General features: G+C 41.1%; 1 protein-coding gene across 5 annotated transcripts in view; it reads right to left on the reverse strand.

Moving 5' to 3' along the window:
- Positions 1 to 20,537, reverse strand: part of RASGRF2 (Ras protein specific guanine nucleotide releasing factor 2) — a 240,895-nt gene that overhangs the window by 19,191 nt on the left and 201,167 nt on the right. For all 5 annotated transcript variants that reach the window (XM_033409052.2, XM_004281652.3, XM_049707660.1 and 2 more), the window contains 3 exons: positions 14,489 to 14,601; positions 904 to 964; positions 485 to 588 (listed from right to left, as the gene is read on the reverse strand). In XM_033409052.2, coding sequence (XP_033264943.1) covers positions 485 to 588; positions 904 to 964; positions 14,489 to 14,601 — 278 coding nt within the window. The remainder of the gene's footprint in view (positions 1 to 484; positions 589 to 903; positions 965 to 14,488; positions 14,602 to 20,537) is intronic.

Genomic DNA, 20,537 nt, shown 5'->3' on the forward strand with positions numbered 1-20,537 from the left:
TTTCCCAACATCAGTGTTTCTCAAAGTATAGTCTTAGCTCACGCAGAATTATCTGGGATTCTCATTGAAAATGTAGTTTCCTGGGCCTCAAACCTACTGGAATCAGGATTTCTGCCGGGGGGGTGGCCAGGGGGCGGTACCTAGGGATGTACATTTTGAACAGGTTTCCCAAATGATTTTAGGCACCATGAAGTTTGAGAACCACTGTTATACTACTGTATTGCGGTTTCTATAACACAAAGATGTGAGAGGACAGAGAACTTCGCCTTCTATGGTAACTGTAGCGCATACAGAGACACAAGACTGACCATCTTGAGAGTTCCCAATATTTCTATATAAATATTTCCAACATATAGTGGAACCAAAAGACATTCAAGTGGGACAAAACCAACATAAGATTAAGAGCCACAGCTCTGCGCACATGCATCTGCTGAGGAACAATGTCAGCTGTAAGGCAGCCCTGCTGCTGTGAGGGCACACTCACTCGTAGGGAATGCTTCTGAAAACGATGTGGTCCAGGAGGGTGATCTGCTCAGCCAGCTCCATGGCCGACAAGGTCTCAAAGCACTCGGCCTTCGGACAGTCTGTCTGCAAGAGATGAGGGCAGGGAATGAAACACACCCGGAAGCAAGGTGCCTGCCAGCTCACTGCAGCTGCTTGGAGTACAAAGTCCACCCTAGATTCCAGCTATGAAGAAAATGGCAGAAAGTTCAGAAATAACAGCCGGCATTAACATCATGGACCAACTGCTAAACCCCAAAGCCAAATCTGGTTCTTCTCACACAGTTTACAGCGACAGAATATACAGTCCAGAACCCAGTTATCAGTTATGGGCGCAGTGCTTGCCTTTGAGAGGTGAGTCTTACATATAATTGTGCAGGATAAGACCACGGCTGAACTTACCAGCTGAATTATATCCTCCAGTTTTAGGTGGATGTCATCTTGATCATCTTGTGAAAGGGCCCTAAAAAAAAGTCAAAATACCCTCCATGAAAAGAAAATAGACATCCCAGAAATGAAATGACAAAATGCAGTTCAGTTTTCCCTGGGTGGAAGTCGGAGGGCTCCGGTCTGGGAGGCTGTGGAGACGTGAATTGAAGACAGAGGGTCAAGGACACAGGAAGACACACATGTTAAAGGCAGAGGAGGACCATCAAGAGAGCTGACTTATAACACGGAGCCAAGCTGTTACACACAGGTTATAAATAAAACACCCACTGTGAAAGTGAAGCAGAGGGTAAGCTGGTGCTTTGCGTTACTGAGCGGATCTATGCCACGAATCTGGGTGCCTTGTGTTGCTATCAGTCAGGGTTTCTAACAGGCCTAAGTGTCCAATCCACAATCCTCCAGCCCCTACCCTGGCCCCTCCCTGCTGATGCTGAGGCAGAAGATGCAGGCATAGGTAGACCAGAAGCTCAGGGGGGTTCCTGGGTAGCAAGAGTTCAAACAATACCAGGTAGAAAGCCAGCAGGTGAACTCTTCCCCTTTGCTTCCCAGATGGGCTTTCCTGAGACACATTTGGTACTGTGTCCCCACATGTGGTGTTATTCAGCTCTCAGTAAATATTTTTTTTGATCAGTGACAAATGAGTAACTGAATACATAAGTTAAGGTGGGTGCTGGTTCCAGAGTGGCAGTGATACTTTCAAGTCCAAGAGAAGTTCAGGGTCCAGGAAAATTAACCTGATTATATAACTTGCCATCTGGACCAAACACTTCAAGTGTCCTAAAATGAAGGCATAATCACATATTAAAAGTATTAAAATATTTAAACAGTGCCCAACCATGTAGCCTGTCTGCTGGAGGACACTAGTTTTAAAAAGCAACAATGATGTGATGTTCTATTGTGTTCTGAGTTGATAAAAACAAAACTATCACCCTCGAAAATACAAAATCAACTGAGGAGGGTAATTGTATGCTCATTACGTGCCAGGCATGTGCTAACCATCTGACACACACTCTCTCCTATATCATAAAAAATCCCTATAAAGTAAGCATTATTATCTCCATTTGATAGATGAGGAAACAAAAGCTCAAAGAAATGGACTAACTGGCCCAGGGCTCGGTCCAGTTTGCTTTCCTGTTGCTCTTGCTTGTCATGAGCAGGCTTATGAAAGGCACTACTTCAAAGGTTCAGCATAGAACACACACCAGAAAAGGTCAATTCCTTTTCCTCGATCTTCCTTCTCTCTAACAAAAGTTCTTGGCTGTTCACCCGGGAGCAGAATCCTTCTAGATCACAGGAATGGCAATCCTCTTGTCTGCAATTAGCCATATCATTTGTGAGAAGAAAAAGTCACCATATGCTAAAGGGAAGATTAAGGTGAGGAAAAAATAAGTAAACATAACTCTTTCTCCAAAGACTGTTACATCACACTTAAGGGTTAGACATAGGGGAAAAGTGACTCTTTCCCAAAGCGCATGTCATCCTTTCTACGGTAGCCTGTGTTCTTGGAGAGAGATCAGTGGCCTTATAACTCTGTGTACCCGTGGAAAAGATCCTTTTTATGAGGCTGGGCAATATTCTTAGCTTGGAAAGAAATGGTCCAGAAGTTATTTCGCTTCTATCAAATGTTTCTCTCCTCAATGATCTTACGCTAATGTTCCAAGATACATCTGGTCCCATTCAGTTACCTCACATTTCTCTCTTCAAAAGAGTCTGCCCTGTAAATCAAAATAAATGCTATCTCTTTCGAAAACGTCCCCTTAGAACAAAAGTTCTTAATCCTAGAGTATCACTAAATAATCTCTAGAGGTCCACAAACTTTTAAAAATGATATGCAAATGTTTGCATATATTCATATGTTCATTTTTCTGAGAGGAGACTGCTTCCATCATATTCTTTTGGGGAATCCATGACCCCCAACAAGGTTAAAAATAACTACAGAAATGTATACTCTGCCATAAAATGGCATGTGACATTCTGTAAACTACAAAAGATTTTCAGTATTATTATTAAGGAACCAGCTCCAGAATTTGATGCCCACCCATGAATTCATTAGTGATGGCAAGTCGAATTCTTTTTTTTTTTTTTTTATGCTTATAGTTACAGTTTTATTATAAAGGATATAACTCGGGAACAGCCAAGTAAAAGGAAGAGATGCATAGGGCAAGTCGAATTCTTAAGGTAGATGTGACCCGAGGAAATAGCTCAGAACAATATAGAGATGTGTTTAATAAATGAGGATGATCCAGCTGTCAAAAAAACACTTTGCACCAAAATTAAAAGTGATTAGAAAGTAAAAAACTAAATTGATGACTAATTATCTTTGAAGGCCTTTTCAAGCCAGGAAAGGAGGTGAACAAAATCCACCTAGTAAGAGAGGTAGGCCCCTGACTCCAAGTAAGAGTAGGAGCAAGACGTCATTTTGGTGTAAAAGTTCTAATGGGTCTGAACAAAATAAATGCTACGCCTAAACACCGACATGTCAAATATTCTTGACCTGTAACGTGTAAACATCCACAGTGAGTACCTTAGCTGGATGTATCAAGTACCCTAGCTTGATACAATCGCCTGGATTTCCTTTGATTCTGGTCAACTGATTCGATTAAACCAAGCAAAACATTTATCCTGGCCTGTTCATTTGAATACCTGGTTTATTGTATGAAGCAATTTGAAGAAAGTAGTTTTTCTTCTACAAAAAAAAAAGGAGTCTAATGCTGCTTGGGGCTGTGTGAGGTTTGTGGGTCCCCTTTTCATGACTGAACCCACTCCAGTTGACCATCCAAGAAGTCAATCATTGTTTCTTTTCATTCTATGGCATGTTAGTTGTCTACAAAAAACACTATACTGCATAGATTCAGAAGCCAGCTGGTCAGACAACATTGGAGGGTTGTGGTATTTTAGGAATATAAAAATCTTGAGCAGAGGTTTTTATTCACAAACAGGGCCACAAACTACCTATGCTAATTAAACTTCTTCAGCATAAAGTAATCCCTGTGACACTGTGTAAGGAGGGGTTGATTCATCATAGAAAGCTTTCACTTTACTGCATTAATGTATTATGTGTTTACGTATATGTGTCATGTTTATATCTCACTGTTATATGACTTGAATGCATCTAAATCTTTAACATCGGGACTATTTTTTTTTTTTAACCTCTCACAATCCTAACTTGTATTCGATGGGAAGTGTGTTCAGAAACGTTCCCTTCAGATGTGAAGGCCTCTCTAACCCTGGTCCAGTTCCAACAGAGGATGGATTTGCTTCTAGTCTTCTGACTACCTTAGAGTTTGATGAATACTCCAGGATCCTGGGTTTTCCCCACATGTATCACTCATTATGATCAATTTAATATTTATGCACTTATAATGCAATACCAGATTAAAAACTTGAAACGGGATTATGCAAATTCTATAACTAGAAAATTTCCCCTTCAAGTGTAGAAATCATGTAGTCTTAAAAACAGAGCCAAGAGCAACTGGCCTCTGTCCTCGAATGGGTCGCTTGCTTGCTACTGTGACGGGCTGGCCTGGGCCCATGGCATGGCCTGCCTCAGACTCTTCTCCTCCCCACCTTGTGAATGGTTTAATCTCATGTTTCTTCTGGGACCTGCCAGACCACCTCTTCCTTCCCATGCTTTCTCAAGCATGACTTTCCTTCCTGCTGGGCTTACTGGAGCCCATTGCTACGTATGCTCTGGTACTATTTTTTTTAAAAAAAGGCAGATGTCCATGAATGCATGGAAATGTTTAATACTAAATTCTCTTGGTTTCAGCTGAAAATAATTCCCTGTTTGTTTTCAAATTAAGAAATGAACTAACAGGAAAATCTTTATAATTTTCAGGTTGTTAAATAATCCTTTTTATTTCTGTTTCTTTCTCATATACCCCATGATTTCTTTTTTTTTCATGAAGAGATTTCATGAATGATAACATTCCTTCAGTTGATGGTTCTGTCTAGGTCTTACTTCCTACTCTACTTTCTAATCATTTTGACATGATTTTTAAAAACACACATTTCATACATATAAACAGAAGTATCGGATATGTAAAGTTATCAAACCTCCTAAAAACTAATACACGATTTATTCCTCCTATAATCACAATCTCATGTGCTGGGATAGGGACCCTCATACATAGTGCAAGTGGAATGAATTACTTGGTTGGAGAAATTCAATCAAATATCAGTTGTCTTCTTGTACCAGGGGGTATTTTTTGTTTGTTTTGTTTTGTTTTCCACAAATCTATTCACTGGCTTGTTGGGAAGATAAGTTAGTACCCCAGGGACTCAGCTGATTCAAACTGTGACTCAGGGTCTGGCTGTCTGCTCAGCTGATGGGCTGGTGACCCCACCAGTATCTGTCAGCTTTAGTTGACATGTTCAGGGCTAAACAAAGCCTTGGTTTTGTTTTGGCTTCATGGGAAGAAAGATGGTGAGAGATGGGAGAATAGGTGGGATAGTGTAACATCTATTCCCTGCTTGGCTCTGCAGGTGGCTTTCGAATTCTTACGGTGGAACCAGGTAAGATGTGAAAAGAGCTGTTTTCACGAGAGAGAGACTCTGGGTTGAGTGAGGCTGCTCTGGGACCCAGGTGGCACAGGGACAGGGCAGGTGGCATCTTTCTCAGCTTTTTGATAAGGAAATGGTGGCTTCACAAGACTGCCAGGCAGCATTCTCCACAGAAACCGTGCTGGCACTGAAAGGTCTCTCCCTCAAGTAGCCTCAGGGCGGTGAGCTTGAATAAAGACGCTGAGGCAGGAAAATGACTGGGTTCATTCCTGAGCACATATTTCTTGAGACTTTCAGAATACTTGGAAGACTCTGCAAGGGACTAGAATTCTGGGTGGGCAGCTAAGGGGCACCCCACCAGTGGAATTGCTTTTTGATTTGTTTTTTATTTCTTTTTTTTCTTTTACAATATAGCAGTAAGTGGGTTATGACTATGGGGGTTTCTTTGGTAAGAATTTTATTGAGATATAATTCACATACCAAACAATCCACCCATTTAAAGTGTATATATATATATATATATATATATATATATATATATTTTTTTTTTACTATTTTAATACTGGAGTATAATTGCTTCACAATACCGTGTTAGTTTCTGTTGCACAACAAAGTGAATCAGCCATATGCATAAACATGTCCCCATATCCCCTCCCTCTTGAGCCTCCCTCCCACCCTCCCTATCCCATCCCTCTAGGTCATCGCAAAGCAAAGCACCGAGCTGATCTCCCTGTGCTATGCTGCTGCTTCCCACCAGCCAACTATTTTACATTCGGTAGTGTATATATGTCGACACTAGTCTCACTTCGCCCCAGCTTCGCCCTCCCACCCCATGTCCTCAAGTCTATTCTCTATGTCTACCTCTTTATTCTCGCTCTGCAACTAGGTTCATCAGAACCTTTTTTTTTTTTTTAGATTCCATATATATGCGTTAGCATACGGTATTTGTTTTTCTCTTTGTGACTTACTTCACTCAGTATGACAGACTCTAGGTCCATCCACCTCACTACAAATAACTCAATTTTGTTTCTTTTTATGGCTGATTAATATTCCATTGTATATATGTGTCACATCTTCTTTATACATTCATCTGTCAATGGATATTTAGGTTGCTTCCATGTCCTGGCTATTGTAAATAGAGCTGCAATGAACATTGTGGGACATGTCTCTTTTTGAATTATGGTTTTCTCAGGGTATATGCCCAGTAGTGGGATTCCTGGGTCATATGGTAGTTCTATTTTTAGTTTTTAAAGGAAGCTCCATACTGTTTTCCATAGTGGGTATATCAATTTACATTCCCACCAACAGTGCAGGAGGGTTCCCTTTTCACCACTCCCTTTCCAGCATTTATTGTTTCTAGCTTTTTTGATAATGTCCATTCTGACCGGTGTGAGGTGATACCTCATTGTAGTTCTGACTTGCATTTCTCTAATAATTAGTGATGTTGAACATCTTTTCATGTGCCTCTTGCCCATCTGTATGTCTTCCTTGGTGAAATGTCTATTTAGGTCTTCTGCCCATTTTTTAACTGGATTGTTTGCTTTTTTGATATTGAGCTCCATGAGCTGTTTGTATATTTTGGAGATTAATCCTTTGTCTGTTGTTTCATTTGCAAATATTTTCTCCCATTCTGAGGGCTGTCTTTTTGTCTTGTTTGTGGTTTCCTTTGCTGTGCAAAAGCTTTTTAGTTAAGTCCCATTTGTTTATTTTTGTTTTTATTTCTGTTACTCTAGGAGGTGGGTAAAAAAAGATCTTGCTGTGATTTATGTCAAAGAGTGTTTTTTCTGTTTTCCTCTAAAAGTTTTATAGTGTCTGGTCTAACATTTAAGTCTTTAATCCATATGGAGTTTAGTTTTGTGTATGGTGTTAGGTAGTATTCTAATTTCATTCTCTTACATGTAGCTGTCCAGTTTTCCCAGCACTACTTATTGAAGAGGCTGCCTTTTCTCCATTGTATGGTCTTGCCTCCTTTGTTGTAAATTAGGTGCCCACATGTGAGTGGGTTTATCTCTGGGCATTCTATCCTGTACCATTGATTCTATATTTATGTTTTTGTGCCAGTACCATGCTGTCTTGATTACTGTAGCTTTGTGGTATAGTTTGAAGTCAGGGAGCCTGATTCCTCCAACTCTGTTTTTCTTTCTCAAGATTGCTTTGGCTATTCAGGGTCTTTTGTGTTTCCATACAAATTGTAAGATTTTTTTGTTCTAATTCTGTGAAGAATGCCATTGGTAGTTTGATAGGGATTGCATTGAATCTGTAGATTGCTTTGGGTAGTATAGTCATTTTCACAATATTGATTCTTCCAATCCAAGAACATGGTATGTTTCTCCATCTGTTTATGTAATCTTTGACTTCTTTCATCAGTGTTTTATAGTTTTCTGAGTACAAGTCTTTCGACACCTTAGGCTGGTTTATTCCTAGGTATTTTATTCTTTTTTTTTTTTTTTTTTTTTTTTGCGTTACGCAGGCCTCTCACTGTTGTGGCCTCTCCCGCTGTGGAGCACAGGCTCCGTACGCGCAGGCTGTGGCCATGGCTCACGGGTCCAGCCGCTCTGTGGCATATAGGATCTTCCTGGACCGGGGCATGAACCCGCATCCCCTGCATCGGCAGGCGGACTCTCAACCACTGCGCCACCAGGGAAGCCCGGTATTTTATTCTTTTTGTTGCAATGGTAAGTGAGAGTGTTTCCTTAATTTCTCTTTCTGATTTTTAATTGTTGGTGTATAGGAATGCCAGAGATTTCTGTGCATTAATTTTGTATCCTGCAACCTTACCAAATTCATTGATTAGTTCTAGTAGTTTTCGAGTGGCATCTTTAGGATATTCTATGTATAGTATCATGTCACTGGCAAACAGTGACAGTTTTACTTCTTCTTTTCTGATTTGTATTCCTTTTATTTCTTTTTCTTCTCTGATTGCTGCGGCTAGGACTTCCAAAACTATGTTGAATAAGACTGGCGAGAGTGGACATCCTTGTCTTGTTCCTGATCGTAGAGGAAATGCTTTCAGTTTTTCACCATTGAGTATGATGCTTGCTGTGGGTCTGTCATATATGGCCTTTATTATGTTGAGGTAGGCTCCCTCTATGCCCATTTTCTGCAGTTTTTATCATAAATCGGTGTTGAATTTTGTCAGAAGCTTTTTCTGCATCTACTGAGATGATCATATGGTTTTTATTCCTTAATTTGTTAATGTGGTGTATCACATTGATTGATTTGCATATACTGAAGAATCCTTGCATCCCTGGGATAAATCCTACTTGATCATGGTGTATGATCCTTTTAATGTGTTGTTGGATTCTGTTTGCTAGTGTTGTTGGATTCTGTTTGCTAGTATTTTGTTCAGGATTCTTGCATCTATGTTCATCAGCGATACTGGTCTATAATTTTCTTTTTTTGTGATATCTCTTTCTGGTTTTGGTATCAGGGTGATGGTGGCTTCATAGAATGAATTTGGGAGTGTTTCTCCCCCTGCAATTTTTTGGAAGAGTTTGAGAAGGATGGGTGTTAGCTCTTTTCTAAATGTTTGATAGAATTTGCCTGTGAAGCCATCTGGTCCTGGACTTTTGTTTGTTGGGAGATTTTTTTTTTTTTTTTTGCGGTATGCGGGCCTCTCATTGTTGTGGCCTCTCCCGTTGCGGAGCACAGGCTACAGACGCACAGGCTCAGCGGCCATGGCTCACGGGCCTAGCCGCTCCACAACATGTGGGATCTTCCCGGACCGGGGCACAAACCCGTGTCCCCTGCATCAGCAGGCGGACTCTCCACCACTGCGCCACCAGGGAAGCCCTGTTGGAAGATTTTTAATTATGGTTTCAATTTTATTACTTGAGATAGGTCTGTTTATATTTTCTAATTCTTCCTGGTTCAGTCTTGGAAAATTGTGCCTATCCAAGAATTTGTCCATTTCTTCATGGTTGTCCATTTTATTGGCATATAGTTGGTTTGTAGTTGTCTCTTATAAACCTTTGTATTTCTGCAGTGTCAGTTGTGATTTCTCCTTTTTCATTTCCAACCTTATTGATTTGCATCCTCTCCCTTTTTTTCTTGATGAGTCTGGCTAAGGGTTTATCAATTTTGTTTATCTTCTCAAAGAACCAGCTTTTAGTTTTATTGATCTTTGTTATTGTTTTCTTTGTTTCTATTTCATTTATTTCTGCTCTGATCTTTATGATTTCTTTCTTTCTACTGACTTTGGATTTTCTTTGTTCCTTTCTCTAGTTGTTTTAAGTGTAGGGTTAGATTGTTTATTTGAGATTTTTCTTGAGGTGAGATTGAATTGCTATAAACTTCCCTCTTAGAACTGCTTTTGCTGCGTCTCATAGGTTTTGGGTCGTTGTGTTTTTGTTGTCATTTGTTTCTATGTATTTTTTTATTTCTTCTTTGATTTCTTCAGTGATCTCTTGGTTATTTAGTAGCACACTGTTTAGTCTCCATGTATTTGTGTTTTCTACAGGTTTTTTTCCTGTAATTGATTTCCAATCCCACAGCATTGTGGTCAGAAAATATGCTTGATATGATTTCAATTTTCTTAAGTGTACTGAGGTTGATTTGTCCCAAGATGTGATCTATCCTGGAGAATGTTCTGTGGCACTTGAGAAGAAAGTGTATTCTGCCACTTTTGGGTGGAATGTTCTATAAATATCAATTATATCTATCTGTTTTATTGTGTCATTTAAAGTTTGTGTTTCCTTATCTATTTTCTGTTTGGATGATCTGTCCATTGGTGTAAGTGGGGTGTTAAAGTCTCCTACTATTATTGTGTTACTGTCAATTTCTCCTTTCATGGTTGTTAGCATTTGCCTTAGGTATTTAGGTGCTCCTATGTTGGGTGCATAAACATTTATAATTGTTATATCTTCTTCTTGGATTGATCCTTTGATCATTATGTAGTGTCCCCCCTTATCTCTTGTAGCAGTCTTTATTTTAAAGTCTATTTTATCTGATACAAGTATTGCTACTCCAGCTTTCTGTTGATTTCCATTTGCATGGAATTTCTTTTTCCATCCCTTCACTTTCGGTCTGTATGTGTCCCTAGGTCTGAAGTGGGTCTCTTGTAGACAGCATATATGTGGGTCTTGTTTCTGTATCCATTCAGCCAGTCTGTGTCTTTTGGTTGCGGCATTTAATCCATTCACATGCAAGGTTATTATCGATATGTATGTTCCCATTATCATTTTCTTAATTGTTTTGGGTTTGTTTTTGTGAGTCTTTTTCTTCTCTTGTGTTTCCCGTTTAGAGAAGTTTCTTTAGCATTTGTTGTAAAGCTGGTTTGGTGGTGCTGAATTCTCTTAGTTTTTGCTTGTCTGAAAAGCTTTTGACTTCTCCATTGAATCTGAATGAGATCCTTGCTGGGTAATCTCGGTTGTAGCTTTTTTTGTTTCATCACTTTAAGTATATCCTGCCACTGCCTACTGGCCTGCAGAGTTTCCACTGAAAAATCAGCTGATAACCTTATGGGGATTCCTTTGTATGTTATTTTTTGTTTTTCCCTTGCTGCTTTTAATATTTTTTCTTTGAATTTAATTTTTGTTAGTTTGATTAATATGTGTCTTGGTGTGTTATTCCTAGGGTTTATCCTGTATGGGACTCTCTGTGCTTCCTGGACTTGGGTGACTATTTCCTTTCCCATGTTAGGGAAGTTTTCAACTATAATCTCTTCAAGAATTTTCTCAGACCCCTTTTTTTTTCTCTTCTTCTTCTGGGACCCCTATAATTTGAATGTTGGTGTGTTTAGTGTTGTCTCAGAGGTCTCTGAGATTGTCTTCAATTCTTTTCATTCTTTTTTCTTTATCCTGCTCCTTGGCAGTTATTTCCACCATTTTGTCTTCCAGCTCACTTATTCGTTGTTCTGCCTCAGTTATTCTGTTATTGATTCCTTCTAGTCTGTTTTTCATTTCAGTTATTGTGTTGTTCATCTCCGTTTGTTTGTTCTTTAGTTCTTCTAGATCTTTGTTAAACATTTCTTGCATTTTCTCAATCCGTGCTTCCATTCTATTTCTGAAATTCTGGATCAACTTTACTATCATTACTCTGAATTCTTTTTCAGGTAGATTGCCTGTTTCCTCTTCATTTATTTGGTCTTGTAGGTTTTTACCTTGCTCCTTCATCTGTGACATATTTTTTTGCTGTCTCTTTTTTTCTTTTTTTTATGAGTTGGATTGTGTTCCTGTCTTACTGATTGTTTGGCCTGAGGCTTCCAACACTGGAGTTTGTAGGCTCTTAGGTAGAGCTGGGTCTTGGTGCTGAGATGAGGACCTCCGTGAGACCTCACTCTGATGAATAGTCCCTGGGGTCTGAGGTTCTCTGTTAGTCCAGTGGTTTGGACTCGGATTAAAGTATGTATTTGAATGATTTTTAAATTGCATTCACTTGTTTATTTATTTAATATTGTTGTGCAATATTAAATTAGTTTTTTGTAACTGAAGTGTAGTTGATTTACAATATTGTGTTAGTTTCAGGAGTATAGCATAGTGATTCAATATTTTTCCAGATTATAATCCATTATAGGTTTTTATCATGTTTTTTATCATGTTATTATCATGTCTTTTCTATAGACAAGGTAATGAAGCCTAAGGAAAGTTGAGTTTGACAAAGATGTAGCCTGGTTTTACTTGGGCTGTATTGGCTTGATGGCAGAAACTATTTTTCCCAAGAGCTACTGTCAGTGCTTTCTAATAATAATAATAACAAGGCCTGTAGCAGTAATATGAGTACTAATTATGTTTCAGGCATTGTGTTAGCCTCTTTACACATATTATATCATGTGATTTTCACAACAACCCAGTGAGGAAGGTATTGATAGCTCCACTTTATAAATGAGGAAAATGAGGTTGAGATTGATTAAGAAACTTGACAGCTATTAGTGGCTGAGCAAAGATTTAAACCTGTGACACCCTGCAAAAGTTAGAATCAGACTCTGCTAGGTGTTACACCCCCAGGCTGTACCATCTACTACAATTTCCATTCCTTATCAGTCTTACACTTCTAATTCTCAGGTCACTTACTCAGCAAAAATAATTTGTACATCTTAAGCCTGATGAATAATAAAGACCTGAGATGGTAAGTAATTTTCATCTGAAGTAGTAGTGCCAATCAGCTGAGTTCTGAGCTCACCTGCGGGTGCAGGAAGAAAGTGCTCAGGATTGATTGGTGATATCTGGCATGGGTGCTGTGATGGGACAGGCAACATGAGGGCCTCAAACTGGCCAATCCTGACAGTCTTTCCCAGTCTGAGCCCCACCGCACTCCCATTTCCCTGCCAGCTAGTTAGTCAAACGTCCCTAGGGGCACACACTTTCAGAACCTAGCTTTTAATTATCAATGTTTTAAATACAAGGAGGATAATCAACTGTTCACATGGAGAAAAGAGGAACAGCAATCACTCACAGATATGACCACTCATCCACCGATATCAGGCTTTATCTGAAGATGTATTTCGAATTTTAAAAGCTGAAAATAAACATAGTAACTGAGCCCCTAAGCTCACTTAGATGTTTCATAGGATGGAAAAAGTGACAAAGGCTCTTAATAGCTTCCTAGGGTTGCCCTAAACAAGTACAATACACTACGTGGCTTGAAACAATAGAAATTCATTGTCTCAGAGTTCTAGAGGCTTGAAGTCCAAAGTCAAGGTGTCCACAGGGCCATGCTCCCTCTGAAACCTGTAGAGGAATCCTTCCTTGCCTTTTCCCAGCTTTTGGTGGTTTGCCAGCCAATGCTTGGCATTCCTTGGCTTGCAGCTGCATCACTCCAATCTCTGCTCCATCTTCACATGGCCTTCTCTCTATGTCTCCCTCTGTCTTCCCACGGGCATCTTCTTATAAGGACACCACTCATATTGGATTAGGTGCCTGCCTGCCTCCAGTATGACCTCATCTTAACTAAGTACATCTGCAATAGCCCTATTTCCACCTAAGGTCATATTCTCAGGTACTGAGGGTTAGGACCTCAACATACTTTTGAGGGGGACACAATTCAACCCATAAGAGCCCACAGACCAAAGAAGGATCTGGCTATGGGATCTTGAGCTAATGGGACTAAGAATGACTTGTAGTCCAATTGCTAAAATGTTACAGACCAGAATCTTGCACTGCTGCATCAGGGAGGGGCCTCCAAAGGCATGGTGGATTGAGCTAAATTGGACTCCCCTCTACACACAAACATTGTGGATAACGAAGAAACAACAATAGAGTTGAGCATAGAAGAAAGGAAGGGGTCTTTCCAGAGGTTGCGAATGAAGAGGGAAGTAGAAATCAGAACGGTGAAGGAGTACCAGGCCCTGGCAGATAGGGGCTGGGCTTTCCACCCCGTGTAGGGACAGACATATAGTGAGGTGGAAAGCTGTAACTGAAATGTCCATACAGAGACATGGATGGCTGCCCTCTTCATGTAAAGTGGACTGGAAAAAATCCACCCATCTGTTCGAGAAGCTATAAGGAAGTTTGTTACCTGCTTGGATGCTTGGTGTAATGACAGACACAAGCAGCCTCTGGTGGGAAACCTGAAGTACAAGACTTTGTCAAACTGAAGTGTGGGGTCCAAATTTATACAACCTACCTGATGTGGAAATCTCCACCTAAGAAGCTGACGGTAAAATTGGTCCAGGACCGGTGAAACAAGCTGAAGAAAACGCGTAGCTGCTCTATGACGGCACATCCACAAGCCAGGTGCACAAGACTCCCACAGAAACACTACAACCCCGCTCATAAACATGAACTTGTAATAGACACTTAGAACCCACATGAGAAAAAAACACCTCTGCAATGCCTGCTGGACCTGCAGGAGAGCATCTTCAGGCTTTTGGTTCTACAGAAAACCATCACCTGCCTACACAAACAGGAGCGATTGTACTGCACACAAGTTATGTCACCCAGTCTGAAGTCTTCCCGAGGCAGCTTTCCCAGTGAGGACAGAATCCCTGCTGCCCCTCAGGAGTCTAATATACATCCTTCTGGTTTGACGGGATCTTATTTTCTACGAACACAGCACAAATCAACCAGTGTGATTAACAGGCACCTACAATTGCCTTTACCTCAGGATATTCGCTGTGGCTTTCCGTTCTTGGGGAAGAAGATCTGGGTCTCGTAAAACTTCTTCTAGCAAGTTTAGGACGTTCATCTTTAGTTCGTTGTTGAGTTCGAAATCCTATAAAATGAAATGGATCTTTTTAAATTTTAGTTTTGAAGGGTTTAGCTCCATGACACCATTCCTCGTGACAAATTTATGGAAATTAAAATGTATGGGCCCTAGACCCTTCCCCCTCCAGAGATTCTGACTTAATTGGTTTGGGATGGGGCCCTGCCGCTAGGCTCCCTGGGGGATAGGAATTCCTCAAAGAGACATGTGTGCCCCTTAGCCTGGAACACTGCCTCCCCCCAGGTTTATTTCTATTCATCTCTCAGCTCTAGGAGGTGATATACTTTCTCCCAGGAGCCTTCTTAAGTTGACCCAGTGGGACAAAGAGCTTTTCCTTGGTGTTCCTATGGTACAACCTATCATAACTTACTGTACTATAAGGGCTGATTTAATTGTCTGGTTTCCCATTGGTCCATGAGTAAGATCAGTAACTGGGGCATAACAATAGCTAAAGAAAAGATTTTTGCAAGAATAAAATCTGTCATTTGGGCAGTGACTTGAATGAAGAACTTCAGTACAGGTATGCTAAAGAATAAATGATACACACCAATGGGGCTGTGTCAAACAAACACAGGAGTGAGATTGAAAGGGTACCCACCCAGCAAAGTTGGTACCATATGAATGCCAAAATGATTAATGAGAGTAATAAGTAATAGGCACCTGCATCAAAACCACCTGCAAGTCACTACTGATGCCCACAAACAAATACATAAATAGAGAAATACATAAAGAGGGTGGAAGAGAAAACTATTCTTTACAGTGGACTTCCAATAAATGCAAAGGAATATAAGAGTTAGAAAATCACCATTTTTGACCAAAGCAGTAATAACGGATCAGGTAAGGATCATGAATAGATGCTGAAATTTATGGAGAAACAGAATTAATAGTGTCAGGGTACTCCTCCCACAATGCTACCATTAGAGATTATTTATTATTTACAAAGGAAGAATCTGACAGATGCCACCTGAACCAAGTGATCAGAGTTGCCACCACCAGTAATGGAGCAAACCAACATCATGGACCCACTAAGGTAATGTTCCGTGAAGAATCATCACTTAGTATTTTTGCCCTAAATGCATAATCCCGCACCTGCATTGTGAGGAAGCACTGGCCTGCACACTCCAAAGATGTTAATGTCATCAAAGACAAAGAGAAACTGAGAAACTGGTCCAGTTTAAAGGACACCAAAGGGACCAGAGCTAAATGCAACAGGTGAGCCTGGATTAGATCCGGGATCGAGGGGGAACTGCTACACAGGGCATTACTGGGACAACTAGCAAAAACTGAGTCAGAACTATGTACTAGTTGAGAGCATCCTATCCATGTTAAATGGTCCTGAATTTGATAATTTTGCTGGGGCTGTTTCAGAGCAGGTCCCTGTTCTTTGTTGGGTTGAGGGGAGGAGAGAGAGAATGTGAGAGAGAAAAGGAGAGGGAGGGGGAACACTCATGTGGTAAACATGTGAACTATTAGTGATTCCAGATGTGTATCCGTGCACTTTGTTTAATTCTGACATTTTCTCTTGATTTGAAAATTTTCAAAGCAAAAAGTTAATAAAAAGGTAAAGTTGTAGTTCTTTTATTACATGCATTCTCATAAAATACCAACAGCATACTGGCAGCATCCTGGGACTGTCGGGTATTCAGAGGTGAACTGAATGCCGCCATGACTTGCTTTCAAGATCTGACTCTGACAGACTATCTTTGTACATGCAGGCATGAGGGTTTATTTTCCCTCTTATATAAAGTTACCCATTATAAGTACATTTTAACTTTAGGAAAAGTAATTTTGAAGCACTGACATTCTGAATTCTTTTAAATGATTAGAGAGAATATTGCTAATTGCAATGGATCCAATAAAAAGAAAACAGCATACTTTTACTATATTTAGTAAATTAGGAACATAAAGTCCATACTTTCACAAATTGTAGACAATGCAAAAGTCTCACTTAACTTGAATATCTGTGAGCCTCAGGATGGTGGAGAACAGTGTCATTCATTTTTCTCAATATTTCACTTTCACTGTTTGACAATCAGTACCATTTCTTCGACAACACGAGCCACTAGGGCCCCAGGCAACACCTTCAGTTGATATGTTTTCCTAAAATTTCACCTACTTATTGTCCAAGAGCTTCTTGGCTATTGCTTTTCTTTAAAAATGTATGCGAGGAGGAGAGAGTAATACCTTGCTGCTGCTCTTTTCCTTTGTCTGTCCCCACCCCCCAGTTTCAAAGGTAATGGGAATGATGTTTATAAACAGTTAATGATCTCACCTACTTCAATCTTCATGCACTACCAAAGGATTTCTCAGCCACCAGGAGTCTTTACTTAATGGATATTTGATATTTATTATTGAGATGACTGAATCCTGTTGCTATGTTGAGTCTCTCAATGATGCAAATAATCTGATTATCATAAATGGATTAGTGTGAAGGACATCAAGCCAGTGTTTGGACCTTGTTGGGGGCTAATTAGTGGTTTAATCAACAAGCATCCCCAAGCACCTACTGTGCCCCAACCTGGGCTCAACAGGAGGAATGCTTCTGAGACCCCAGGAAGGCAAATTCTGTGAAAGGTCTTGTTAAAGAAAACAGAATGTAATTTGATTATTCTGAGCTCTGGGAAGACTAGCCTAAGAGAGACCTTTGAAAACTTGGTGAAATCTGCCCAGACACTATCTGAAGCACAACAAATGGTTACAGGTGAATGCTCGCTTTGCTGAGGATGCAGCTAATATGAAGTAGATTAGCTAATGATGGCTGAGTATGAAATGTAAGAATTCTCACTCATAGTTTTCCTTTACACTTGCACAGGCTTTTATCACGTTCAAAGTGACCTTCTGTATATGATTTCAGCTCTTCCTCAGCCGACCCAGGGGCAGGTAAGGCGGGAACCAAGATCCAATTTCACACCCGAGTGGCTGAGGCCGACAGAATGTGATCACGTGGGGTGAGATGAGGCACACAAGGACGGGGCTGCGCGGGGACAAGAGCACAGATCTTCCACCTTACTTCCACCCGCGCTTTGCTAACTGTCACGTGCCCACGAATCACCGCAGATTCCGGTGCAGCAGGTCTGGAATGGGGACTGACTCTAATTTTCTAACGAGCTCCTGGGTTTTGCTGGTCACACTTTGAGTAACAAAACTTTGCCATTAAAAACAATTCATGCAAAAAACAACTCCTCAAAAACTGATAACAATCTGAACCCTGTGATGTACAACCTAGAACGTAAATTTTTCTTTCTTCACCAGTGCATGTAAAATCCAGAATTGGCCATTCAAAAATCCCTGTTTAAAAGCATAGTACCTACTACTCAATGAAAAGAAATCTTAATCAGCTAAAAGGCACTTGCCCTATTTAAACCCAGAGGTCGATTATTCACAATAAGTCTGCCTGACCGCCATTTTGTAATTATCTAGAATCTCATTTTTGGCTACATTTCCCCAGGTCCTGAAATGAGAAACCAGAATACTGGGTGGTGGAGGAACACCGGCTCCTTGGCAAAGTCAGCAACCAAGGCGCCCACAAGGTGGCGCTCCCGGGTCGCCTGGCTCGTCGGGAGTCGGCAGCGCCTTTCCCGGACCCGCGGGCGGTGTATAGCGAGCCGGGCCTGAGCCAGGGAGCTTCGGGGTAAGATGAGTGAACCCCGCGGCACCCAAGAGGGCCTGCAGTTATCCCAGCAACAGCTTACTTAGGTTAGTTTTCGTTCTCCAATTCATCAAGCAGGGCTGAGGAGGCTGAAGACTGGAAAAAAGAAACCACCCTGTTTTCAAAGAGGCAGAGCCCAGAAAATGTGAGACTTTTACATTTCTGTCTCTGAACAGGAGACTATAGCTCGTGTTCTTTCAACAATTACTGAGCACCTCAATACCTAGGGCTCTGGGGGAGACACAGAACAGCCAACAGAAGTCTGGGCGAATGGAGGAGATACTAACCAATGAAACACAGGGAGAGGGGCTTTAAGAGGGGGGAATCTCGGGCTTCCCTGGTGGCATAGTGGTTAAAGAATCCGCCTGCCAATGCAGGAGACAAGGGTTCGATCCTTGGTCCGGGAAGATCCCATATGCCGCGGAGCAACTAAGCCTGCAAGCCACAACTACTGAAGCCCGCGCGCCTAGAGCCCGTTCTCTGCAACGAGAAGCCGCTGCAATGAGAAGCCCGCGCACCGCAACGAAGAGTAGCCCCCGCTCGCCGCAACTATAGAAAGCCTGCGGACAGCAACGAAGACCCAACGCAGCCAAAAATAAATTTATCAAAAAAAAAAAAAGAGGGGAGCATCTAAAAGCAGGTGAGACCCTGGCGCCTGATTGAGTCTTAGGAGTGGGGCAGGTCTGGGAACCCCCTGTAAAGAGGTGACAGCTTAAGCAGAGTGTCCAAGAGTGGAACGTGGCACACAGCAAATGCTTAGGAACAAAAAGTTACCACCCGATGATGCAAGAATCCTCCTGGAGAGGTAAGCTATTGGGACATAAGGATATTTTACCAAGATTTTATAGACTCTACTCAAACACATTCAAAAATGATTAGGAGAGTCAATATTTTCCCTAGGTTAGTGAACAACTCCTGAGGTAATTATCATAACTGAGACTTAGTGAGAGTTTGCCGCACGCTAGATGATATTCTAACCACCCTATTATCTAATTCAACCCTCAACAGCAACACAGTTACAATCATTATTATTTCCATTTCACATTTGAGGGAGTCAAAGTACAGAGAATCTAAGTATCTTGTCCAAAGTCACACAGGTAGCAAGCGGCAGACCCAGGACACAAACCTGGGCAGTGGCAGCTCAAGCCTGAGTTTTTAACTGCTACATAAGGACTCTCCAGAAACACTGGTTATCAGTGAAGGGTCACTGGTGGCTTGGGCTGAAAGACACATCCAAACTGTAGCTGGTTACCGTGCTGAGCCTGGAACTATCTCCCACCTATACTAACAACCATTTGAGACACAGATCTTGAGACTGAGGTTTGTATGAATAAGACTAGACGACAGAACAGAAAAATCATCTGTGAGGCAATAAGTCAGATTCTCTGGCACTTTAAAACTAACCCCTGTTGATAGTTTAGGCACCTTGGAAATTACCTTCATTCTTTCAGGAGAGCAGGGTAATAATTATAATATACTACATATGGCCAAGGGAACTCTAGGACATTGGGAAAGGCTGATTCAGTAAACACAGTTTGAGGGTAAAGAGAATTATGAGAGTAATTTTCTCACTGTAATCAGTACAGTGTATTCCTAACAGTGGCCAGAGTTTTTAAAAGGAAAGTGGAAATACTGCAGAGTGGAGTAAAACCCCATAAAATTTAATACCTAGACCGAAGGACTCATAAAGAAGGGGCTTAGGATGTGTTAGGCTCAAAAATAAGAGCCTAAGGTTTGACTTAATGATTTTCAAGAAAAGGAAAAGCAGCCTGTTTCCTGCCTTCTTGACTACAGAAGATAAACATTTTAATTGAAATTGTGGTGTAGATTTAGGTTAGATCTGGGCCATTTTGTCAAGTGGGAAACTGAGGCAAAGATGCTGACCAATCTTCCCAAATCTGTGCAAATCTACAATCTCCCCTGGATGTTAACGAACTAAAAATAACAAGCCTCTAAAGCAGTGTGGTTTTCTGCTCGTCTGGGGAGGGGAACCTTCCTTTAGAACTTTAATGTTGACACCTGATCCCAGGGGGGATTGTGCTGGCTGAAAGCTGGTATGGCAGACCCTGCCCATCACCTGCCTGGCCTTGTCTACCTGCTACCACCCTGGTTTGCCCACCTTCTCACCACCTCTGGGCAACCCTGACTCTGAATTGGGGTTTCTCACTGGAAAACTGAACAGTAGGGTTTTCCAGCATTTCTCATCACCAAACTACAAAAACATTTTAACCACTATAAAATTTGGTTTTGTCTGCACTATAGAAAGAACAGCCTGGGACTTCCCTGGTGGTCCAGA

Source organism: Orcinus orca, chromosome 3 (genome assembly GCF_937001465.1).
Source record: "Orcinus orca chromosome 3, mOrcOrc1.1, whole genome shotgun sequence".
Classification (NCBI taxonomy): Eukaryota; Metazoa; Chordata; class Mammalia; order Artiodactyla; family Delphinidae; genus Orcinus; species Orcinus orca.